This window comes from Aspergillus ambiguus (assembly GCF_047715705.1).
Source record: "Aspergillus ambiguus strain CBS 117.58 unplaced genomic scaffold BDV59scaffold_4, whole genome shotgun sequence".
Classification (NCBI taxonomy): Eukaryota; Fungi; Ascomycota; class Eurotiomycetes; order Eurotiales; family Aspergillaceae; genus Aspergillus; species Aspergillus ambiguus.
Genome location: NW_027395517.1, coordinates 39,249 through 60,472, shown reverse-complemented (window position 1 = coordinate 60,472; position 21,224 = coordinate 39,249). Strand labels below are relative to the sequence as shown.

The following is a 21,224-nucleotide window of genomic DNA, read 5'->3' as shown; positions in this document are numbered from 1 at the left end:
GTTTGCCCAGAGCCAATGGCAGGATGCGCGCCGAGCAGTAAAATCCCCCGGGCGCCTATCTGAACGATGATCGGGCACGGATGGAGGGGCCTCGCGACTTTCCTCACCTTGTCACATCTTCCCTTCCCCGGTCCTCTCCTTTCATCTTCGTGTCCTGCAGTGGTGTCGCCTTCACCCTCGCCGACTGGCTCTCTAAGCGCCCGGACTCCCCGCATCGCTGACGATAGCCCCTCATCATTCGCCCGTGGGTTCATCGCTCGATAGCTGGCGTCTTCTGATGACTGCGTCCTCCTGATCGTGTCGATCGCTCCGAGACTGCAGCCTGGACTGGATGTCTTTTGGCTTAAATTATTTCCCCGTCGTTATCCCCCGTTCAGGTCAAACGCATCTGTCTTGTTTCATCATGAATCCCGGCGCCAACCGTCAGGGAAATGCTTCAGAGGAGGAGCTGTTTCTCAATACCACCGGACAACCGCCGGCGGCATCTCCCGTGGTCGAGCCATTGCGAATTAACAAGAGAGACACGCCCTCTCCATCGGCACCGAGCAATCCTCTCCCGTATCCCGACGACCGTCCTCGTCCGCAGCAAATGCGCACCTCCAGCTCCAGCAGTTCAAGTCCTACCACCGATGCGGGACGGTTGGCGGGGTCGCCCTCCACCACCCCAAGACCCGCGGACTATCCTGCAGCTCTACGTCCACGGGATGGTCGCGAACCGAAACCAGCAACATTAGCGGAGCGCCGAGGCAACGTCCCCAAGCCCCTCCCAGAGTCACCCGCCGGCGATGGCCCGGACCGAGAGGGACTCTTTGCGAAGAGATATCAGCGTGGCCCAGCGCCTGCAGCGGGAAACATCGGAGGACAATATGATGGGAATAACTACCCTGATTATCGTCAGCAGTACTGGCCGCCTCCTCAGCCCTCGGGCTCTTCCGCGCCTTCGGCAAGCCAGACTACAGCACAGTCCCTCCAACCGCCGAGCAATTCCATCAATCGCATCAGCTCGACGGCTTCTACATCCACGACTCGAGCACAGCGAGGCTCACCCCCGCCACCGGAAACCCCAATCGTGGAACCAGGCCATCAACCCGGCTCAGACATCGAGGCGCGATATGCAGCTTCGGGGATCGCGGGCACCTCGACCCTCGCCGGATTGCACGCCCAGAGCGCCGCAGCCCAAAGACGCGCAGAGCAGTATGCCGGCCAGCAACCAACCAATCCAGTACAGAGGCCATGGACACCAACTGAACAACCCGGCACTCAACCTCACGGACCACCTACGGTATACCAGGGAGCTGGTGTTGTATCCTCGGACAACCCGCCAGCGAGTTCGCTCGCCGCGAAACCTGCGTCCGCGGCATCGCCACCGCCGCAGGCGCAGCATCCTGCTAGAATCCCGCAGAATGCGTTGGAGCAGGATCTGGAACGCATGCGCATAAGCTCTTCCCCCCCTCCAGCGTACTCCAGCGTCTCGGGGCCTGCTGTTCCCCAGGGCTATCCGAATGAGAAACAACGCATCCCAACCTCAACTGCTCAGCCCGTCTCATCGGCTGGTCATCCAGCAATGGTGGCCCCTGCAAATGCCGCTAGCTCTGGTCCATTGCCAGTCTCTGCAGCCCAGGATCATCCAGCCTTCGCCAATGACCCAGCACACCAACAGCCCCTCAGACAGTCGCCGGCAAATGTTGCGCAGAATGGACTTCCCCAGGAGCCCCAGCAACCCGTCCAGCCCGCCCAAGTCGGCACACTCCCTACGCCCTCGGGGATTCCTCCCGCGTCGCCTCCACCTCTCCCGGAAGGATGGATCGCCCATCTGGATCCGAACTCGGGACAGTACTACTACATCCATCTTCCCACACAGTCCACACAATGGGAGTTCCCCAAAGGGCCTACGCCTTTAAATCTCAACGAGACCCCCCTGTCACCAGTGGGGAGCGTCTATAGCAGCCACCCTCTGACATCACCGGGCCTTTCGGCCTTTGGGAAACCGATGGCTTCTCCCGGCCTCCCGCTGACACCGGGATATGAGAGCCTACAATCACCTGTCGCTGCAGGATTCACCGGTCCGCCCCCTAGCAGCGGAGTCGACTTGTATAAAGTAGCACCCACGAATGGGGTCTACTTTGGCCCTTACCTGCGATACGCGAACATGGATATCGAGCGCGGTCTATGGCTAGGTTCCATTCTCCTCGTGACTGATGCTGCGCAGCCTCCAACGATCCACATCCACCAAAGTATTGACCTGTCTCCCAACCCGCGCCAGCTGAAGGCCTTCCCGATCGCTGTCCACCAACGATGGACCTTCTACAAGTACGAGGTGGACTTGCGCATGGAAGAGTCTGGCCCGGCCAAATGGACGTACGCCATTACCTCACACCTCGGCTGCACGCGCTACGAGTTTCTCGTGGCTGGGAGATATGAGACGAATTGGCGCTTCATCACCACCTCCGGGAACGACTTCTCTCTTAACGTGAACGCGAATGAACGGTCCCGCCTGGGAGGCGTGGGCTTCATGTGGAAAGATATCATGCAGAAGCACAATGAGATTGGAGGGTTCCACGCACAGCTGTGTCTGGGAGGGCAGATCTACGCAGATCGGATGTGGAAGGAAATCGCCTCGCTCAAACAGTGGCTTACGATCAGCGGGAAAGAGGCCCGGAAGAACGTCCCTTGGACCACTGCCAATGAGGAGGACGTATCGCATGCATACTTCCATTACTACACCAGCCACTTTGATCAGCCGTATTTGCGGGAGTCCTTTGCCCAGATCCCGTACGTCTGCCAATTGGATGACCATGACATGTAAGTGATTCGCTATTCCGTTGGCGGCAGATAAACTAAACATGTGTAGTTTCGACGGGTTCGGCTCGTACCCCGAGCACATGCAGTTCTCCAACATGTTCAAGAACATCGGCCGGATCGGCATCGAGATGTACTTGCTCTTCCAACACCACACCACCCTTGACATCCTGCGCAATGTCAGCACGGACATTGACTTGTTCACCATCACCGGCACCGGCTGGCATTTTGTCAAGTATCTTGGACCTGCCGTGGTAGTCGTTGGCCTGGATTGTCGGTCCGAGCGCAATCCTCACCAGGTCGTAGCCGGTCCAACCTATCAAGGCATATTCCCCAAAGTGGCCATGCTGCCTCCGTCTGTACAGCATTGTCTGTGGATGATCTCCGTGCCGGTGCTCTACCCACGGCTGGAGACGGCAGAACATATCGCCCACACTGTAGCGTCCGGGAAGAGGGCGTTCACCGGCGCCTATAACGTTCTCGGGAAGGTCACAAGCTCCGTAGCTGGAGTGGTAGGTGCCAAAGAGGTGGTCGGTTCCGGGTTCGACTCGGTGAAGCGTGCCGTTGGGAAGTCTGGGCTCATGGGCGGCATACTCAGTCCGTTTGGCGAGTTCGACTTGATGGACGAACTGCGGGATCAATGGACGCACGAATCCAAGGTGAGGACGCGGGCTTTCACTTCTATGACTGTCTCTAACGGTGCGTGCAGGATCTCGAACGAACATACCTCATTCGCACCCTCCAAGGTATCGCGCACCAGAAATCACTCCGGATGACTTTCCTCTCCGGCGCCGTGAATGTCTGCGGCGCAGGGCTAGTCCACGATCCCTCTCATCCGTCCGACTACAAGACCATGTACCAGCTTATCTCCTCCGCGGTCGTGAACAGTCCCCCGCCGTCTTACATTCTCAAACTGCTCCATGGCAGCAACAAGCCCATCTACATCCCGCCGAACGGCCACCGCTCCACCCCCTCTCAGCCCACCGATACCAAGGAGGACATGATGGAGATCTTCCAGACCGACGTTACGGGCCAGTCCCGCGAACACCGCAAATTGATGGGCCGCCGCAACTACGTCGCTATCGTCGCCTACGATCCGGACCTGGTCAACACGACGTACTGCCAGACCTCCCCGGGGCATGGCGGCAAGCTGAACCTCGCGGCGGACTTTATGGTCCAGGGCGAAGGAGCCTATGGGAATGTGGTTAAGTTCGGGCCGGTCATTGTTCCTAGTCTGGGGTAAGCCTACATCATGTCTCGCACGGTGTCTGTTGTGGTTGTGCCAAGCGTCTCGGTGTTACAATGTTTGTATTATGCTTGAAGACTGTTCTATTTCGTGCGCAGCGCTTTATCATTGTGGCTTGTTTAGATTACTTCTTAGTCCATATTATCTATAGGTTGTTTATATTCCTAGTACTGAAGCGTAGCACTTCTAGCAAACCTCATTCTAACGTCATTCTTGATCCTGTCGTTAATTCATGAGCCATTCTAGCGTAGTTTGCAACTTCACGATTCCATCCCCAGACACTATCCCGTCGGGTCACCCCCGGGCACACAAAGTCCCAATCGCAGGAAATAATCCCGGTGCGCGAAGAACAGCTCCCACAGACGATACTTAGCCGGCACAAGATGCCACGGTAGACCGATTCGCGACTGACGTACCTCATCCCCATCCATACGCAACGCATCCGACAGGACCTTCTGATCCCTTCGCCTGAGACCAGAACGCACCGGCCCCACGACATCCGTCCGGCCCAGCAACCGCTCCGTCAACGCATCCTCAGCCCCAGAGATGCACCGCACATCACGATCCCCCTCGCAGAGCACCACATCCGCAACCTCCGGCGCCAACTCCGCCTTGGACACGAACACCTCCCCAGCATGCATCGCATACCCCCATTCCCGCAGCGGCAGCAGCGGCACGGGATCCCCAACATGCGTCACGCGGCGAAACCTCCGCTCGCCGTCACCGCCATCCCCCCCCAGCTCAAACACCGCATCCACGAACCGCGCAAACCCGCTGTTTCCGACCTTCGGCTCCCCGAACGTCGTCACCCGCGGCGTCCACCCGCACCGCTGCATCTCCACGCCCGCCAGCGCCGCCACCGCCCCGCCCAGCGAGTGCCCGACCACCTCGACCCGGTACTCCGGGTAGCGCGCCCGCGCCGCTGACACGTGGTACAGCACCGTGCGGCGCGCGTTGCGCCACGAGGCCATGAACCCGGCGTGCACGGTGCAGTTGGCACAGGCACCGGCGCCGTCATCCTCGTCGTCGCCGTAGGGCTCGTAGGCCTGCGGGTATGCGGATAGATCGACGACCGTGTTGGCGAGCGAGTAGGTGCCGCGGAACGCGACGATGATGCGTTTCGCCCCTGGGCCAGGCCCGTGCGAGAACGCGATGTACCCGCTTGAATCGGAGAAGAAGGGTCCCGTGTCCCAGGTCTGTTGTTGGATTTGGGTTGCTGAGTTAGTCTTGGGCTGGGGGTGAAAGTGAGGGTGGGGCTGGGGGGTTGGGAGACACGCACGGTGATGAGCTCGAACCCCGGTAGGTCCTTGCAGTGACTGAGACAGTCGAAGGGTTTTTGGATCCCCGGGCCGCCGACGCAGTATGAAACGTCGACGAGACGCGCGAGCTCCTCGAGAGAGGTGAACAGCTCGTGGGAGACTGTTCGGTTGGGGTCGGCGGCGTGCAAGGGATGGATGCTGGCTGCGCGGAGCAGTGGGGTGGAGGTGAGGGTGAGGAGACAAGCCTGGAGGACGCGCTTGAGACAGACCATCTTGTCGAGGGCTATCGTTTGTGGAGGAGCATTGTGGTGTTCATGTTCATGTTCATGACCGTCTTCGTGGTGAAAATGCGGGTGGCTCGTGACGAGTTGGTGTGACGTCGAGAATCCGGGGAAACTTACGTAAGGCTTTCCGGGTTGGGCAGGGTAGTTCTTTGATTGGCTCGGCCTCGTCTTAAGGCCTACGCAGTATTCTACGTAGTCAGGTAGAGGATGTTGTTCTGCTGCTGGCATTGTTTCTATGTACTAGTTAATATGAGCCTATCTTATCAGATAGTCCAAATCACGACCCGGCCATCAACTCCGCTCGCTGCTAAAGTCAGTCACCGTGCAAAGGACACGACATATCAACACTTACTACTCAGTTTGTGGACCATGCCGTTGGACTCTTCATACACCCGAACGGTGCTGATGGTGTTCTGGTGGGTGGACTTCAGCTGGGTATCCACCTGGGTCTGGCCCTTCAGATCCATCTGTCGGAACATGTTCAAGGCCGACTCCTCACGCACGCTGCCGGCGCCAGCCCCGGATTTGTTTTCCAGCGTGCCCGCGAGCTGCCATCCGCCCTCGTCGCCGCGGAAGCGATACGGTTCACAGTCCTAACAGGGTCAGCACGTCGCCCACTCTTGCCGATGGGGACACGGGACTACTTACATGGCCGGCAGCGATGATCTCGTTCTCGCCATTCCAGATCATGCTAGTGAAGGGAAGAAGGCGGGTGGTGATGTTCAACATCGCCCGAGGCGGCTGTTCCGGCGCGCTGGGATAAACCACGGTGATGCTGCTGTCGTGGCCCGTAAAGGCGAGGGCATTTCCGCTGGGGGAGAAAGATACCCCGTGGATCCAGCCTGCGGAGTCGTTCAGGAACTCGCCGCAGATGGTGTTAAACGGGAGACGCTCGCCCCAGGCGCTAGGCTCGGGCCGGGTGTCGACGCCCTTGATGTAGCTGGAGAGGACTCGCGCGTGGGAGTCGGTCGAGCCGGCGGCCAAGAGGACGGAGTTGGGGTGCCACGCCAGGGTGGTGATCGTGCTCCGGATGGGCTTCTTGAGATGCTTCGAGATCCACCAGTCGTTCTCCTCCTCGAAGTAGCACACAGCAATCACGCGGGCGCCGGAACCGACGGCGAACTTCTGCTCGGATGGGGACCACCGCACAAAAGTCGCGGCCCGGTTGATCCGAAGAAGGACGAGGGTGGGCTTCCAGCCCGAGGGAGTTTTCTCCCAGACGTAGGCGTTTCGATCTGGAGTGTCGTTAGCGGAGACGAGCAGCGGTCTACCGCGGCAACGGAAAACGTACCCTGCGAGCAAGTCACGATGCGACCGCTGTTGGGAGCAATATCAACACCCGTCACGGTCTTCTCGTGACCCTTCAGCTCGTCCGTCAGCGCGAACTTGGTGCTCCTTTTCTGGTAGAGTTCCACATTGCTGTCCCGCGCAACGGCCAAGGTGCTCTTGTCGGGGGAAAAGGAGTGGTCGGCAATTGGGCTGTGGAACAGATGGTGGACTTCGGGGGCAGACATTGTAGGGGAAACGACAGGAGGAGCTCTCTACTGTCGGTCGAAGAGTGGTGGGATGGTTGTTGGTCGTAGGCAGCTGTCTGGAGTAGATCCTCCTGGAGGGGACGATGACGATTGGGGGCTTAGGTAATATAGCACGTGACCGAGGCACGGATCTTCGCAGCTCCCTGTCCACGGCCTCCAGCAATTCGAGAGCTGCGGCAGATTCAGATTCGCGTCCCTCCCGGTCTTCTGAACTATCGGTCTTCTGCCTTCTCGTCCACCGTGTAACTGCATAAGCTCTCTGCGGATCCTACCCGGTTTATCTAGCTCAAGCAATGTCGGCGAAAAACCTTCCCTCGCGCGGTGGTGCCCAGGGCAAACCAGCTACGGTTCCGAACCAAACGTGAGTGGACTAGGATCTGCTGGAAACGCGCAAAGATCCAGGTGCTGACGGTTTATAAAGGCTCTATTGCACTAACCTTCCCGATAAGCTCCGCAAATATGACCTCCGGCTCTCGCTCTACACGCTTTTTTCCACCTACGGCACTGTTCTGGATGTCGTGGCCATGAAGACCCAAAAAATGCGTGGTCAGGCCCACGTTGTGTTCAAGGATGTCCACGCAAGCACGCAGGCCATGCGTGCGCTTCAAGGGTTTGAATTTTTTGGGAAACAGATGGTACGTTGGGTACATGGAAGGATGGCTATTCTACGTATGCTAACTTGCGCCAGAAAATTGTTTACGCCAAGGGAAATTCGGATGTCATTGCTCGGCTTCGCGGAACGTACAGCCTGGCGGCTCCTGGGACGGCCGGGCAGACTGCAGCCACCTCGACCGACCTACAGAAGTCGATTTTCAGCGGCCCTCCTGGTTCGATGGCATTGCCCCCCAAGCCTGTTGGAGAGCCCAACGGGGAGACGCCGGCCACCCATGGGGTGAAACGTCCGCGCGAGGAGGAGAGCGACGAAGGCGAGGCGCCAATGGATGAGGATAGTGATGTGCCGATGGAAGCTTCATCGGATGAAGATTAGAGCTGTCGGCCGCGGGGTCTCCGTGACCACATAGCTGGCTGGCGGCGACGGGGAGGGAAGGGAAGGGACGACTCCCTTCATACGGTGCCCGGCTCCGGACCCTTCTTCTCGACGCCGTCTGAATTCTGCGCGTCCCCGGTCTGAAAGAGTTCACGTGGCAAGTGGAGGCCGAGGCGATTCCCCACCAACCCGAGCCAGATGATGAGGTAAAGCTCGGGGGTGACGCGCTGATGCCCGGCGATCTGCTTCATAGCATCGGCGGTGTTGCATGGATGGACGAAGAACATGGGGGCCCCGGAATGTGGATGGTACTACGCAACATGAGCACTGACAACGCGACCTCGTCTGACGATTCACAAGCACCTACACCCGAACTGATGCTGCCCATGACCCCAACGCTTTGGAGTTCCTTTCTGTACTGGGATGGGACCATGTATCGGTAGACATCGTCGATGGTCAACGGGGTGGGGTGGCCGGTCTGCCGTAACCTGAAATACAACACGGGGACTTGGTACGTTGGGGAGAGGAGGACCTCATAGTCTACCTGTAGCTTGGGACCGGGATTTGGAGTGCGGATGAGAGCTTCCTGTATATAGATGGGTCAGTTCGGAAAACCAGAAAAAAAACTTTACCTTCCACAGTGGGACGGAATCCATCACCGACCGGATCATCGTCGTCGTAGTCGGTCGGTAGGGGTGCATCGGAGGCGGCGTCATCATCGTAGTGGCGAAAGTTGGGGTTATGGATGCATTGGGAGATCTTTAGAATCGGGCCAGTTGCCTAGTGAGATGCCAAGGAATCAGTATGGTCGAGGGGGGAGCGGACCAATGCAGGGCGATTACCTCCCAGCGACAGGACAGAGAGGGGTCCAGCACGGGGGAGATCCGATGGAGAAAGGTATGACAGGCGTGATGGAATTCGGATGAGGTAAGGAAAGGAAAGGCGGAGAGAGTGGCGGACATTCCTGCAGGTCTTGCGTTGCACGAGGATTCAGCTGGGGTGGAGGCAGCAGAGGCCGTTTTCATCGATGTTTGCGATGTGTCTATGAATGGTGCGTGGCTGGGATGAGTCTGCCGGAGTATGGAGTAGTCGGTAGGCTGGAGGTACCCGGTAATACCTTAGGTCCTGTAGACTGTCGTAAGTAAATATAGGTAGGTGTCCTAGGTACTATCAAGTACGTGTGTAGAGAGAGTCTCTCGATACTGAGGAAGGTACCTGGAGGTACCCCGGTACCTAGGGATCCGATAGTAAGAAACTAGGTACGCACGCGGTAACCCCACAGCAGTTTCATCGCAACGATGCTCGGCCTCCAATCATTCCGCCATGGATCGCATCGCCAGAAGACTAATCTGGCTCCCAGACAACTCCTCCGCGTCCGCGTGCGGTCAGCGTCGTGGCCATAGTCATCCTCTGCTACCACCCCCATTCCCAACACAATGCTCTTGTCCCATCAGCGGCGGTCGCAGTCCAGCGCCTGTCGATCGGCCCCCCATTCCGTGCGCTCTATCAACCCGACTGCTCGTCCGTCCTGAACGCATTCGTCATGCTGGTGTCTTCATTGCATCGTCCGCCCTCTCTCCACTTCGCCTTATGTACCTTGTTTTCCCTTGCTTGTCCCTCGTTACAGACAGTCTCATGGAGTCGTCTTCCTCCTCATTTCCTTCTGTTTTCTTTTTTTCCTCGTTCTTCTCTTCATACTCGGAAAAGTTCTTTGGACTCGTACTATACTATACCCCTCTCGTTGTTGTTCACTGGTTCATTGCTTGTTTCACAACATCTATCTATCTATCGCACCGGTACATGTCCCCAGATTCTACCACAGACGAATTCCTCCCTTCGTCTTCAAATCTGGTCCGGTCAAGCCATTCAACCGCTCAGATCCGGCTAATAGAGTCGCCCGTCCACGAGTCCCATAGCTCCATCCATACTACCGCTGGACTCGCACATTATCACCTCTCGCACTTCACCGCTTCGTGACCTGTCCATGTCGTGTCCAAGCCTGCCCAAGACCTGAGAGGGACTCTAATTTCGCACTTCGTACCCAATCTTGCCAGTCTCCGCAAGTCATGGGAATCCCTCTCTCTATCCAAAGTAGAGACAAACGCCGCCGCTCCAATCGGCTTTCCAAGCCGCCCTGTAATATAGCTACTCTGTCATCCGCTGTCAATGGCGGCTCCCCTCCGCTGGTTTCGTCGGCCAACTCTCCTGCCTCGTCGAACTCCGTGGACTGGCAAAACCCATGGACCGGCGCGTCCGTCTCCATCACCTCGCCCGGCACTGAGTCCAGCGGTCGAAGGTCCCAATCGTTCCCCTCGGCCTCGGTCCATCCGGAAGGACCATGGGTGACCACCAGAGTTGGCAGAAGTCAGTCAATCGTCCGAGAAAAGGTCGACCGGTCACCCACCTCCACCTCAAGCGCGTCAGGCTCCTTATCGCAAAGAGCATCCTTTCAGCCTTCAAAGCATGCGACCTTTCAGCCAACCACTTTATGGAGTGAACCTCCATCACCGTTGGGTCGACCAGGTCCGCCCAAGAGATCTTATTCCGTCCAATCGCCTCCCCGCAGAACCAGCGCCGCCATATATGGGGCTACTATCGAAGATGCCACCTCTTCCAACACCCATTTCATGGTTGATAGCCAGGGGTTTTCCCTGATCCGTCGGCGCTCCCTCCTTACACGACCCGGTATCGCTACACGGCGATCAACAAGGAATGTCGTCCCACGTCTCCCCTCTCCGATCGACCAGGAGGCAGGATTCACCTCCACAGAAACCGTTCCTCCGAGCCGTACGCCGCACTGGCCATTGCCAGAATGCGATGACCCGCCCCCACTGTCCCAGTTCCGACCACCGACCCCGGGGGATTTTGGGTATACCCATCTGGGAGCCCTTAAACTGGGATCACTGCGCGTCGTTAACTGCTCCACCTCACCATGCCCCAGCGATCGGACGCGTCTTAACCAAACCCGGAGTCCGTCCCCCGTACACGCTGAACGGCGTTCATATGGATCGGAGAATTGGCCTTTCAATGGAGAGTTTCAGAGCTTGGATGGACACATCAGGTCCTCGGAATCCTCTGATGGTTTTGAACTGATCAATCATGGATCCCCTGATGATTTGGATGTGATGACGCTAGCTACAGAGTGCCCCAGCGATCAGTCAGGATCCCACTATGGCACCGCGTCCATGCCCGCTGACCGCCACCAACCTACCTTGGAGGGAAATAAGGATCGCCTCTCGGCCGGAGGCCTCCTTGGGGAACAGTCGGATATTGTCATTCCTCAGAGACAATCTTCAAAAGCCACAGATGAAGGCATATCTGTCTTGGACGAAGATAGAGGATTGACCTCACAAGTCGGGGGATCTACCAAAGGAAACCCAAACCATTGGCCCGCGCGCTCTCACAAGAAAGTCGACAGTGGATACAGTTCGGCCGCCTCTGTTCGCTCCTTGCAGGATGCTCGTGCTCGAATTTCAATAGACTCGCAGGCATCTGCACAGTTCGCTAGATCGCGGAGGTTCACCCTCAGTACCGATTCTGGAAAATTGGATCTGTCGAGAATGAAGCCATCCGCTGATCTGGGCAGTCAACTTCCTCTCAACCGACACCTCAGCCTCCATGGCTCTAGGGTCACGCCTAGGCCCGATCCAAATGATTGGCTGACCAGTTTGTCTACGATGTGTCTTGAACCCTCACAAATCCCAGCAGACAGACATTCACGAAGCCTGTCATCCAGTGCCCCGCAGAGCCCTAGTCGTGCACAGTCCCTTTCTCGATATTGCGCTCAGCTTCGCACCATCGAAACCGAGTCTGTTACGCCTCTTCCTTCGGTGCAGCCCGCTGAGAGTCTCAAGGGATTTGGCCCGGAAAAATCCGTATATCGATCACCTTCCTCGAGCCGCTTGCCGACAAATTACTCCGATAACGCTATTCTGGATCTTGTTCGGGCTACGAATGGTTCCACGCAGTCAGGCGAGGAAGAGTCCTTTGGAACAGCCGGTAAAGGCAAGACTCGTAAAGCTGTTGGACTTCGAAAGCAAAAATCTTTCTCTCGACCAGCACGCACGGGAACAGTCGCTAGTGAGGGCGTCGACATGACCCATCTTGGTCATGATTCACCCCGAGGCAGGGCAAAGAGTCGGGACGCTGACTACCCGCGGCACCGGTTGTCGAAGCCGCAAAAGCGCCCAAATATATATACAGCCTCGTCGCCCTTCATCTTCCATTGAAATTACAATGAAAAAAAGTTTCATTTCTCATAGCTGTCCGCTTTCTCTTGTTTATCTTACTCTATCTTGGATACCCTATCGGTAACACGGTGGTGTTCGGCTTTCCTCTAGCAAATGCTTCTTACCCGCTAGGCGTCGGTATCGGCTTTCGACGGTTCTCTTTTTGTATTATTTGTTTACGCAGTGTTGCATATGTTCGTGTTTGTTGTCCCTAGGCGAAGGATCCATTGCTCCAATAGTCCTGAGGGTTACTCGAGGTATAGCGGTGAGCAGACACTGTTTTGTACATAGTGATGGCTCAGATTCCCAGTGGAGCTCGCAGGATGAGTTAAATGAGAGCGGTAATTTGCCGCTCAAAATTCAATCCAACGATCGTCAAACAGACAGCCCCCTCGAGATTCGGCCCAAAACGTCGATCTGGTGTTATCTATCCATGAACCTTTTGTGATTTACCGTTCCTTCGGGCTGCGCACCACGTTAGACTTGTCGAAACCATCGAGATGGAGTCTAGGGCCTTGGCATACAGCCCTAGAACTAGCCCTAGCACTGATGACGGTATTTCTTAGACGATGGAGTTGATGTTGGGTTTCGGTGGACCGTAGCCGTTGTAGCGAATAGTCGTTCTCCACCGGATACTCCATTCTACAGTGAATGGATGTTGAGCTCCGACATCAAACCTCAACGCTCACCAGAGGCAACCATCCCAAGCTAGCGGGAAATAGAGTTAGATACGACACCGCCGGGCTCGAGACGGATTCCACGGAGATTGCATGAACCGGTGCCTGCACCTTTATGCAGCTAGCCCAGCACCCAACTATTAGCCACACAACGCAAGGGTTGCCTGATCTGCACTGTTTCCCAGCCTTAATATTCGGTTCCTCGACTTGTCTCTGGAGTACCAATTATGAAGCTGATTAGCGCAGATGACCAACTCTTCGTGCATATGCAAGAGTATTGCTTGGTGTCTTATGTCTTACCCGGCAACTCCGTTTACGCGAGCTACGACAAATTTGTAAACAAGCAAGCAGAGCGTTCAGTCGTCGGGGCTCGGATTCATGATTATTGTACATTAACTGACGGAGACATCATTGCTAAAGCGTAACCAATCAAACCGTATGGCGCCATCCATGAAGAGAATAATATGCAACAAGCAACAGAAAAGCCAAATCTCATGATGAAAGCCGGTGACGGACCCGCCTACTCGACGCGAATCTTCTTAAGCTTCGGGGCCGGCTCCTTTGGAACCACCACCGACAGAAGCCCATCCTTCAGGCTCGCCTTCACGGCGTCCTGATCCACGCGCGTGGGGAAAGTAAATGCGCGGTGGAATTCTCCAACTGACCGCTCCGACGCCCAGAACTTGTACGAGCGCTCGGCCGGCTGAGGGGCGACGGCCTGCTTGGATGCGCTGGCCGACGAGCTGACCGACGCGGAGTCGCTGGCGTCGTCTTCGTCTTCGACGGTGGGCTGTCGGGATTTGGCCCGTGGCGCGTCCTCCGCCACCGGGGGCTGTGCGTGGGATGTGGCGTAGGTGCGTTCTGCACGGCCCTTGACGACGAGCGTGTGCGGATCGGTGAACTCGATCTCGATGTTGTTTTGGTCAACCCCCGGGAGCTCCCCGTTGAGATGGTAACCGTCGTTGGCCTCGTAGACGTCGAAGCGAGGGGAGAACGACCGCACTGGGGTCACTCTCTGCTTGGGGCGACAGGAACGGTGGACGTCATAGTCGTCGAGCAGGTGGAACAACGGCGCGAAGTCGTTGAGCTGCGAGAAGAGGGCCATGTTTGTTGTTGCAGTGATGTACGGGTGGAAGTAGTAGTTGGATGTGGAAATCACGGAAGGTTGAGCGAGGAGCTCTAGGTTGTCTTTTGATTATAGTGTCTGATGAGAATACAGCAGCAGGTAAGCCGGTGGCCAGCCGAACTTTTATATTCGATTGACGCTATTCTAGAAAGCACTGGTATGTCCATTTTGGAGGGATGTATAATCCAGTCGCATGGTCTGGGATCTGCTGGAGGCTGCGAGAGAGCTCTGGATCCTTCGACGGAGATAAGATAAAGAACCCGCTGGACGGTACGGGATCCGGCGCGAACCTTCCACGACATTCCGCATGTCACGTGATATCACGTCGAGACGATTTCCCGCGGGAATGGCTGGCTTCGAGTCGGAGACCAGAAGACGGGATGCGATCGCTGCTAGATCTCTAGCGTGCATGGTCTCAGGCCTCCCCCGCCGTCTTCCCTTTTTTTTCCCCCTTCGTATCGCGGAGACCGGGATTGCGCGGGACGTTTTCAAGGAAGTGGCTTGTCGCATCTACCGGATATTGCGAATCCCGGGAGACGAATACATCTCGAGCTGTCTATGGCCCTTGCGCAGCAGGTATTCGATGGCAGTGAAGTCCTTCTTGCTGAGGGAGATGTGTTTTTGGAATTCCGTCCTGTGATGGTGTGAGCGCAGTCGAGCAACAGGCCCGCGGCGGCAGATGAAGACGCAATGAGATCTCTGTGAGGTCGTACCGAGCATATGCTTTGAAATTTCCCCTGGTCTCCTGTGTGCGGGAGGGATACCCTGTTAGTCCTCTGCGTGGGTAATTGGGAGACGACATGACCGAGACTTACAACAGGCTTCTTCCGGATCTCCCGCAGGCATTTCCGGTAGAGGGAAAGCACTTCCCTCTGCAGACCAGACAATCGAGCCATCAGCGAGTGCGCTTCCAATGTCCGAGGGAAGATGGGCGCCTCCAGGAAGCGGTGCGAAGGGCATGTACGCCGTAGCTACAGTCACAGGCTGGAGATCCTCGGGCGATGGCCATTAGTCAGCCCCCGTTCCTCCGACCGTCCCCGGTGTGTGGGGGAAGGATAAACACTCTCCGTCCGCTCCCTTTCCGGCCGAGAGTGCTGATAAGGAGTATAGATCAGTCCCAAGTTGTTGTTTCTGTCACTGGGACGTCCACATCATACCATTCACACACCTTCACATCGATCCTCTTTGACTGGATTCCCTCCAGACCAAGGCAACAATATGTCCGCAATTTCTGTACGTACTCCCATACATATCACGTCATAGATACACTTATCACCACCATATGCTGCGTCCGCTCTGGCTGACCAACTCTACGTGTAGCGTCTCATCCGTTTTCTGGCCAAGGACGGCCATGTCTACTACGGTGATGCCATTCTCCCCACTGGTATCAGCGATATCGCCAAAGCTACCAGAGCCCATGTAATTCAAGGCGATATCTTCGGCCAGCATCGTGTCACCGATAAAGTGGCCGAGGTTCGCACTCTCCTGGCGCCGTTGGCAAGAAAGGATATCGGCACCGTTCGCTGTCTCGGTCTCAACTATGAGCAGCATGCTAAGGAATCCAACCTGCCCATCCCCCAATATCCCGTCCTCTTCTTCAAGCCCGTCACAGCCATCACCGGCCCAAGTGACGATATCCCCGTCTCCCTCCTAGCGCAGGAAGGGGAGGGGCTGGACTACGAATGTGAGCTTGTCATTGTAGTGGGCAAGGAAGCGAAAAACGTCCCCGAGAGCCAAGCGCTCAACTACGTGTTTGGCTACGCCGTCGGAAACGATGTCTCCCACCGTGACTGGCAAATCAAGCGTGGCGGAGGACAATGGGGATTGGGCAAGGGCTTTGACGGATGGGCTCCCTTGGGTCCCGGCATCGTCTCCTCCAAGCTAATCCGCGATCCGAACGCATTGCACATCTCGACCAAGCTCAATGGCCAGACCGTCCAGTCTTCCTCGACCAAGGACATGATCTTCAACGTGGCGAAGACGGTTTCCTTCTTGTCTCAAGGTACTACCTTGCTGCCTGGAGACCTGATCTTCACCGGAACGTAAGTCTGGTCTTATCGTATCTTGTCCTAGCTTCTGTTCAATGCTGATATACTATTAGGCCCCAGGGTGTGGGGATGGGCCGGAAACCCGCCCTTTGGTTGAAGGATGGCGACCAGGTTGAAGTGGCTCTCGAAGGCGTAGGCTCCTGCGTGAATAAGGTAGTCTTCGATAAGCCTGCCCCCAAGCTCTAGTTAAACGACTCATGTAGATATCCTCCGAATCAATGGCATGTAATTAGTCTTTCGAGAAGTTTCACCGCGATACGGACTTGCTGTAATGGCATACGAGTCTTATCAAACATGAATTGTATCTTCCTGTTAATGAAATCGTTGCAAAATAACAAACACCTAGACAACCTGAGCTCCGTATCCCTTGATGGTTTCGGCGAAGGCCCAGCTCTGAGCCTCCAGCCGTTGGTCCTCATGCATCTCGATCCCCTCCTGCGTTATTACAGCTAGCGAGTACTTGTCGAGACTGCGCGCGTCTCTGTAGAACAGAACCTTCAGGCACTCCTTCACCGCGGCGACCGCCTCATCCTTGGTGATCTCTTCGACGGGTCTCTCTTCCGGGAAAAGGCGGCGGAGGATGGGGACGGCCAAGTGAGCGCCGAAGCCGGTGGCTAGGTGCGGAGCGGAATACGTGGTTCCCAGGAGGTCGGCGGAGCTCAAGAACGGCTTCTTCTCGCCGTCGAATCCGACAACAAGGATGTGGTTCCAGAGCGGGTTGAACTCCGACCGACGCTTGTATAGCACCTTGGACAGGTAGGTGTGGAGGTTCTTCGCGTTGAGCATGTTGCCGTGGGAGGAGTAGTTCTCGCGGATATCGATCGATTCCAAAAGACGGTCGATGTATTGCATGTCGGACACATCTCCGCTGAACCCGACCACGGCCGAGTCGCTGAACACGCGAAGGCGCTTCACATCGGTAAAGCGGGCGAGAGATCCGTATGAAGCTGTCGTGGAAACTCTCCGTTAGAGACCGTCCGCTCAAGGATGGATCGTTCGGACATACCCAGGTTATCGGCCGCAATCGCGACGCCGCCGTTGAACTTGACCGCTATTACTGAGGTTCCAGTCACTGCAGGCGACTGAGTGTGGGCTTTTGGGCCGGTAGTCTGGAGATATGACGGGTTGTAGGCTCCGTAGATATCATTCCGGGGCTGAGACAGAGGTTAGGAGTTAGGCTCGTCATATGCGGTGATGGCAGGCTTACCCGACCCCAGGCTTCGGGGAAATGGTTCATGATGGTATGGCTGTGGGTGGAGGAGGTAGGAATTAGAGTATTTTGGGAGGAGGAGGATGGATAATGGAACGGCGTTGGGCGAGAGATTGAGGTGGAATGGTTGTGAGAAGGAGATGGTGATGATGGATGATGCGGGCTGGAGCAACTTGGAAGCTTTGGAAGGCGGTCGGTCTCTCTAGGCAGTAAAGCTGACGGAGCTCTTGTTACGTTAGCACCCCAGCAACTAACTATGGACCACGTGCTCGAGGCGTTTACATTCACCATGAAGATTCGAAAACTTCTCTAAAATATATGCGGCATAAAGGGGAGACAATCATGCATGAGAGCATGACCCCAGTCAACTGTCATGACCAGCCGCATACTGTGAGATCGGGTGGCCCTTGAAGCGACGGCTTTTACATAACGCAGTATACAATCAATACTATAAGCAGACACATGTCGGCATTTACGCGCAATTAGCGATGGAGTCCGTAGATTGTCCAAATCTAAGCACGTAACCGAATCATCATTTTGGTCTCGTCCTTGGCATCGAACCTGTACCAGCAGAGTCAGACGTAGAGCCCACAAAATCAATCGTGTCCCTTTGGCCGGAAAGCTTCTGTGTTTTATAATGGAGGTCCTTCTGAGCCTTCAATAATTCTTCCTTATACCCCCACGTGGGCAATCTTGTCATGTCCCATATTTCAAGCGGCAGAGAGGTCGAATATTGGGCCTGGTCGTCAATTCCCGCATGCTCCCTTAGCTTGTGTAATAAGCTAGGGTTCCTGAGTGATGCCGAGCTGGCTAGCTTCTCATTGAAGTGGACGTTTTGTTTTTTGAGGGATAGGAAATGGGCAAACTTAGCATTTGCCGCTGGGTTAGGAGAGCCCGGGGGCGATGGCGGGATGTCTAGATTCGGGACTGGGGGGAGGGTCAAATCTTGTATTAATGCGCGAGAGGTCGAGAATGGTGAAGAATCCCTGGCTGGGAGCGGTTGTGCAGGTTGCGGTTCGTCGTGAGATGGTCCGAGAACAGGTCCGCTGGGCTCTGGACTATGTCGCGTATTCGTCGACTGGTCTGTTACCAAGGATTCTTGCGGTTGTACTTTGGCATCATGCTAGAGCAACAGTTAGCCTGGAAGAGGGAGATACAATAGTGTTGGGACGTACCTTTGGCTGAGGCTGAGGCTGAGGCTGCTCAGGCTCATCTTCACTACTGCTTTCATACGCGCCGAGACCCAGCATTATGGTAAATTTGACAGCTCTTGTAAGTTCTCGTCGCTCTCAGTCTCGTCGGAGATGCTTGTCGAGGGCGCACAACAGATAAGTAGCTCTTCGAAAGTTGGACGTAGGGGTAAGCAGCAGTGACTGCCAATTATCAAATAGGGACTGCAAAATAAAATATAGAGATCGATGTTGGATCGTGACCGCAGTACTGTACAGAGTTCGATGCAGTGCAGTCAGTCGGCGGGCGGCTTAGATAAGCAAAGGCAGCTCACTACCTTAGTTCCAGCCCGCGTCAGAGCTCAGCAGACAACAGTAGCTCCGACCAGTCCTCCGTTCTGCAGTTTCCAGTTCTCCATCTTCTTCAGAGACCAGCCTCTCATCTTGAATTGAAGCGCTACATTTTAGTATCATCTCCAGATACCACCCCGATCCTTCCCTAAACCGAGTCTCCCCCACGGATAATGATGTCTTTCATGGGCCAGCAGCCTCAGAGCGAGGCCATCGGATACTCCTTCTCTCAACCGACCACTGCCCCACACAAGGAACACTCTTTCTATCCGTACGTTGCAGCATCGATAGGATTTGGGTGATGACTTCTGACGCTTGACAGCTACACGGACAACGGCGGCTCCACGCTCGGCATCACTGGTGCTGACTTCGCTATCCTTGCCGGTGACACTCGCTCTGTTGCGGGCTACAACATCAACACCCGATACGATCCGAAGGTCTTCAAGATAGGCGGCGATGATGAGACCGGCGAGGGCGCCCAGATTCTCTTGTCGGTTGTGGGTTTCGCTGCAGATGGCCACGCGCTCAAGGAACGACTAGATGCCGTCGTCAAGATGTACAAGTATCAGCATGGCAAGCCCATGTCTGTCAGTGCATGCGCCCAACGACTGTCGACTATTCTTTACCAGAAGCGGTTCTTCCCATACTATGTGCACGCCATTCTGGCAGGCTTGGACGAGGACGGCAAGGGAGCCCTGTACAGCTACGACCCAGTGGGCTCATACGAGAGAGAACAATGCAGAGCAGCCGGCTCTGCTGCGAGCTTGATCATGCCGTTCCTGGACAACCAGGTCAACTTCAAGAACCAGTACATCCCGGGTAGTGGGGAAGGCCACGCTCTTGAAGCCAAGAAGCCCGAGCCCTTACCAAGGGCGACGGTTGAGCGCCTCGTGCGGGACGCGTTCACGAGTGCCGTGGAAAGACACATTGAGGTCGGAGACGGCCTGCAGATGATGGTGATCACGCGGAATGGGATAGAGGAGATCTACACCCCTCTGAAGAAGGACTGAGGGCCTCAATTCGGTTTTTACGAGTACCTAATCAATTTCGTTTTCATCATTTGTTTCCCTCAGGGTATGGTAGCATGCATAAAAGACCTAGTACAAAACACTTTTGTCGTTACGTCAGGTGTATATCCAAAGCGCTCATCACCATAACCATTAACGCCAGACGAGACCAAGAGATAAGAGAATAAACAGGCGGGATTGTAGGGCTCATGTCGATTAGAAGCGTTCCTTCATACGGCTGGCCACCTTGCGCAGGTTACCGTACACCTTGCCCTAGGATGAATTAGCGGTCGACCGGGGTGCTATCCGTAGGTTGCTTCACTTACAGGGGGGCTGCCGAGAATCAGGCTGACGATAGCCTCTTGGGCGGCCAGAATATTTCTGTAGCCACCGAGCAGATGGATCTTCTGATCGGCGAGAACAATTCTGGTCCGGCTAGCATTCTCGATCGAGTGCTTCAATTTTCCGTCCTTGCCGGCAATACGTCCGATGGCACGGCTCACATGTTCTCCGTGGAGCGACGCCTTGACATCCCGAATCTCGAAGGATCGGATATAGAGGTCATCCAGTCGAAGTAGGGCGATGGCGTCGTCAACGTCGAATCCCAGAGTGAAGGCCTTGACAAAGTCCTCGCCTTTTTGGAGGGCTCCCGTGTCGGTGGTGAATTTCGAAGTGCGCAACTCGACGGCGCGATTTTTGATGTTCATCCGCACCTGAAGTTTCAGGTGTTCCACCAGAGGCGGATATATCTTGCTCCACGTGGTTTTCAAGGGAGTCATCCGGTGCGGCGGAACGGGTACCTTTCGAGTTTCGACTCTGTAAACGCGGTCGATGTCCTTCGCGGGCGTGAAAACCGGCCGACCTTCCTCGTCGATGCGCATGTCGGAATCTTGGGCCGGTTCCGTGACGAGGGGCATCTCGGTGTTTGCCTCTGCCGACGGCTGCGCGTCGATTAGAACCTCATCGTCCTGGTCTAGGGACTGTTAGCTCGGAGACAGGATCGTGGTGTGGGAAGATCAACCAAATGTACCTGCTGAGGGAGGGGCAACTGGCGGTTCAGACACCGCCTGATCCTTAAGCGCAGTGGGTGCGGGCATTTTCCCCTCGATGGCTTGGGAGATGAATGCAACCGGTCGATAGTAGAATAAGAATCAAGGTACAAAATCCCCTGTGAAAAAGCCAACGTCCCGAGAATGCAAATGTTCGCTGAAATTGATGTTGTAGGATGTGCGGGAAGAAGGCTTGCCTAAAGTGTGAAATTCTTAAATTTTTGTTGCAAACCAGACAAACATCTCC

General features: G+C 55.8%; 14 protein-coding genes across 14 annotated transcripts; 6 read left to right on the top strand and 8 right to left on the bottom strand.

The window, feature by feature from the left end:
• Positions 1 to 81: 81 nt before the first annotated feature.
• Positions 82 to 4,208, top strand: BDV59DRAFT_170546 (WW domain protein). The gene is made up of 3 exons (XM_073688432.1): positions 82 to 2,802; positions 2,852 to 3,458; positions 3,509 to 4,208. The coding sequence occupies exons 1-3, from the start codon at positions 332 to 334 to the stop codon at positions 4,040 to 4,042; spliced, it is 3,612 nt and encodes a 1,203-aa protein (XP_073551174.1). The 5' UTR covers positions 82 to 331; the 3' UTR covers positions 4,043 to 4,208.
• Positions 4,209 to 4,326: 118 nt separating this feature from the next.
• Positions 4,327 to 5,576, bottom strand: BDV59DRAFT_198795 (lipase family protein; the record flags this gene model as incomplete). Its single annotated transcript, XM_073693224.1, has 2 exons — positions 4,327 to 5,241; positions 5,325 to 5,576. 2 exons carry the CDS (start codon positions 5,574 to 5,576, stop codon positions 4,327 to 4,329), a joined length of 1,167 nt encoding a protein of 388 aa, XP_073551173.1.
• A 168-nt stretch (positions 5,577 to 5,744) lies between these two features.
• On the bottom strand, positions 5,745 to 7,169 carry BDV59DRAFT_170543 (WD40 repeat domain-containing protein). The gene is made up of 4 exons (XM_073688431.1): positions 6,880 to 7,169; positions 6,237 to 6,823; positions 5,941 to 6,181; positions 5,745 to 5,892 (listed from the first exon to the last, which is right to left on the bottom strand). The coding sequence occupies exons 1-4, from the start codon at positions 7,100 to 7,102 to the stop codon at positions 5,852 to 5,854; spliced, it is 1,092 nt and encodes a 363-aa protein (XP_073551172.1). The 5' UTR covers positions 7,103 to 7,169; the 3' UTR covers positions 5,745 to 5,851.
• Positions 7,170 to 7,288: 119 nt separating this feature from the next.
• Positions 7,289 to 8,409, top strand: BDV59DRAFT_105440 (U2 snRNP complex subunit MSL1). The gene is made up of 3 exons (XM_073686522.1): positions 7,289 to 7,484; positions 7,545 to 7,758; positions 7,812 to 8,409. Exons 1-3 carry the CDS (start codon positions 7,417 to 7,419, stop codon positions 8,109 to 8,111), a joined length of 582 nt encoding a protein of 193 aa, XP_073551171.1. The 5' UTR covers positions 7,289 to 7,416; the 3' UTR covers positions 8,112 to 8,409.
• BDV59DRAFT_198792 (ATG3/ATG10 family protein) lies at positions 8,189 to 9,073 on the bottom strand (the record flags this gene model as incomplete). The annotated part of the gene is made up of 4 exons (XM_073693223.1): positions 8,189 to 8,422; positions 8,479 to 8,697; positions 8,775 to 8,891; positions 8,954 to 9,073. 4 exons carry the CDS (start codon positions 9,071 to 9,073, stop codon positions 8,189 to 8,191), a joined length of 690 nt encoding a protein of 229 aa, XP_073551170.1.
• A 354-nt stretch (positions 9,074 to 9,427) lies between these two features.
• On the top strand, positions 9,428 to 10,088 carry BDV59DRAFT_105432 (uncharacterized protein). The gene has a single exon (XM_073686521.1). The coding sequence runs from the start codon at positions 9,655 to 9,657 to the stop codon at positions 9,997 to 9,999; it is 345 nt and encodes a 114-aa protein (XP_073551169.1). The 5' UTR covers positions 9,428 to 9,654; the 3' UTR covers positions 10,000 to 10,088.
• BDV59DRAFT_105443 (uncharacterized protein) lies at positions 10,089 to 12,792 on the top strand. Its single transcript, XM_073686523.1, has one exon. The coding sequence runs from the start codon at positions 10,178 to 10,180 to the stop codon at positions 12,338 to 12,340; it is 2,163 nt and encodes a 720-aa protein (XP_073551168.1). The 5' UTR covers positions 10,089 to 10,177; the 3' UTR covers positions 12,341 to 12,792.
• A 697-nt stretch (positions 12,793 to 13,489) lies between these two features.
• On the bottom strand, positions 13,490 to 14,286 carry BDV59DRAFT_105428 (Hsp20/alpha crystallin family protein). The gene has a single exon (XM_073686520.1). It carries the CDS (start codon positions 14,120 to 14,122, stop codon positions 13,538 to 13,540), a length of 585 nt encoding a protein of 194 aa, XP_073551167.1. The 5' UTR covers positions 14,123 to 14,286; the 3' UTR covers positions 13,490 to 13,537.
• Positions 14,287 to 14,653: 367 nt separating this feature from the next.
• On the bottom strand, positions 14,654 to 15,039 carry BDV59DRAFT_198789 (succinate dehydrogenase assembly factor 1; the record flags this gene model as incomplete). Its single annotated transcript, XM_073693222.1, has 3 exons — positions 14,654 to 14,777; positions 14,857 to 14,888; positions 14,959 to 15,039. The coding sequence occupies 3 exons, from the start codon at positions 15,037 to 15,039 to the stop codon at positions 14,654 to 14,656; spliced, it is 237 nt and encodes a 78-aa protein (XP_073551166.1).
• A 322-nt stretch (positions 15,040 to 15,361) lies between these two features.
• BDV59DRAFT_198788 (fumarylacetoacetate hydrolase family protein) lies at positions 15,362 to 16,377 on the top strand (the record flags this gene model as incomplete). The annotated part of the gene is made up of 3 exons (XM_073693221.1): positions 15,362 to 15,376; positions 15,464 to 16,185; positions 16,245 to 16,377. 3 exons carry the CDS (start codon positions 15,362 to 15,364, stop codon positions 16,375 to 16,377), a joined length of 870 nt encoding a protein of 289 aa, XP_073551165.1.
• A 156-nt stretch (positions 16,378 to 16,533) lies between these two features.
• On the bottom strand, positions 16,534 to 17,428 carry pre4 (proteasome core particle subunit beta 7; the record flags this gene model as incomplete). Its single annotated transcript, XM_073693220.1, has 3 exons — positions 16,534 to 17,138; positions 17,198 to 17,345; positions 17,399 to 17,428. 3 exons carry the CDS (start codon positions 17,426 to 17,428, stop codon positions 16,534 to 16,536), a joined length of 783 nt encoding a protein of 260 aa, XP_073551164.1.
• A 355-nt stretch (positions 17,429 to 17,783) lies between these two features.
• BDV59DRAFT_105424 (HCNGP domain-containing protein) lies at positions 17,784 to 18,829 on the bottom strand. The gene is made up of 2 exons (XM_073686519.1): positions 18,577 to 18,829; positions 17,784 to 18,524 (listed from the first exon to the last, which is right to left on the bottom strand). The coding sequence occupies exons 1-2, from the start codon at positions 18,649 to 18,651 to the stop codon at positions 17,934 to 17,936; spliced, it is 666 nt and encodes a 221-aa protein (XP_073551163.1). The 5' UTR covers positions 18,652 to 18,829; the 3' UTR covers positions 17,784 to 17,933.
• Positions 18,830 to 18,951: 122 nt separating this feature from the next.
• Positions 18,952 to 19,964, top strand: prs3 (proteasome core particle subunit beta 6). Its single transcript, XM_073688430.1, has 2 exons — positions 18,952 to 19,192; positions 19,244 to 19,964. The coding sequence occupies exons 1-2, from the start codon at positions 19,095 to 19,097 to the stop codon at positions 19,929 to 19,931; spliced, it is 786 nt and encodes a 261-aa protein (XP_073551162.1). The 5' UTR covers positions 18,952 to 19,094; the 3' UTR covers positions 19,932 to 19,964.
• Positions 19,965 to 21,171, bottom strand: BDV59DRAFT_170535 (pre-rRNA-processing protein PNO1). The gene is made up of 3 exons (XM_073688429.1): positions 20,959 to 21,171; positions 20,255 to 20,901; positions 19,965 to 20,201 (listed from the first exon to the last, which is right to left on the bottom strand). Exons 1-3 carry the CDS (start codon positions 21,023 to 21,025, stop codon positions 20,145 to 20,147), a joined length of 771 nt encoding a protein of 256 aa, XP_073551161.1. The 5' UTR covers positions 21,026 to 21,171; the 3' UTR covers positions 19,965 to 20,144.
• Positions 21,172 to 21,224: the final 53 nt, after the last annotated feature.

Bases quoted from the DNA above. Each gene is read 5' to 3' on its own strand.
- BDV59DRAFT_170546 (XM_073688432.1), top strand. From the start codon at position 332: ATGTCTTTTGGCTTAAATTATTTCCCCGTCGTTATCCCCCGTTCAGGT. The intron at 2,803-2,851 runs GTAAGTGATTCG...AAACATGTGTAG, and splicing joins CAATTGGATGACCATGACAT to TTTCGACGGGTTCGGCTCGT. The intron at 3,459-3,508 runs GTGAGGACGCGG...CGGTGCGTGCAG, and splicing joins AATGGACGCACGAATCCAAG to GATCTCGAACGAACATACCT.
- BDV59DRAFT_170543 (XM_073688431.1), bottom strand. From the start codon at position 7,102: ATGTCTGCCCCCGAAGTCCACCATCTGTTCCACAGCCCAATTGCCGAC. The intron at 6,824-6,879 runs GTACGTTTTCCG...ACGACACTCCAG, and splicing joins CATCGTGACTTGCTCGCAGG to ATCGAAACGCCTACGTCTGG. The intron at 5,893-5,940 runs GTAAGTGTTGAT...TGACTTTAGCAG, and splicing joins CATGGTCCACAAACTGAGTA to CGAGCGGAGTTGATGGCCGG.
- BDV59DRAFT_105440 (XM_073686522.1), top strand. From the start codon at position 7,417: ATGTCGGCGAAAAACCTTCCCTCGCGCGGTGGTGCCCAGGGCAAACCA. The intron at 7,485-7,544 runs GTGAGTGGACTA...CGGTTTATAAAG, and splicing joins GCTACGGTTCCGAACCAAAC to GCTCTATTGCACTAACCTTC. The intron at 7,759-7,811 runs GTACGTTGGGTA...AACTTGCGCCAG, and splicing joins AATTTTTTGGGAAACAGATG to AAAATTGTTTACGCCAAGGG.
- BDV59DRAFT_105432 (XM_073686521.1), top strand. From the start codon at position 9,655: ATGCTGGTGTCTTCATTGCATCGTCCGCCCTCTCTCCACTTCGCCTTA.
- BDV59DRAFT_105443 (XM_073686523.1), top strand. From the start codon at position 10,178: ATGGGAATCCCTCTCTCTATCCAAAGTAGAGACAAACGCCGCCGCTCC.
- BDV59DRAFT_105428 (XM_073686520.1), bottom strand. From the start codon at position 14,122: ATGGCCCTCTTCTCGCAGCTCAACGACTTCGCGCCGTTGTTCCACCTG.
- BDV59DRAFT_105424 (XM_073686519.1), bottom strand. From the start codon at position 18,651: ATGCTGGGTCTCGGCGCGTATGAAAGCAGTAGTGAAGATGAGCCTGAG. The intron at 18,525-18,576 runs GTACGTCCCAAC...CTGTTGCTCTAG, and splicing joins AGCCTCAGCCTCAGCCAAAG to CATGATGCCAAAGTACAACC.
- prs3 (XM_073688430.1), top strand. From the start codon at position 19,095: ATGATGTCTTTCATGGGCCAGCAGCCTCAGAGCGAGGCCATCGGATAC. The intron at 19,193-19,243 runs GTACGTTGCAGC...GACGCTTGACAG, and splicing joins AAGGAACACTCTTTCTATCC to CTACACGGACAACGGCGGCT.
- BDV59DRAFT_170535 (XM_073688429.1), bottom strand. From the start codon at position 21,025: ATGCCCGCACCCACTGCGCTTAAGGATCAGGCGGTGTCTGAACCGCCA. The intron at 20,902-20,958 runs GTACATTTGGTT...AACAGTCCCTAG, and splicing joins AGTTGCCCCTCCCTCAGCAG to ACCAGGACGATGAGGTTCTA. The intron at 20,202-20,254 runs GTAAGTGAAGCA...AATTCATCCTAG, and splicing joins TGATTCTCGGCAGCCCCCCT to GGCAAGGTGTACGGTAACCT.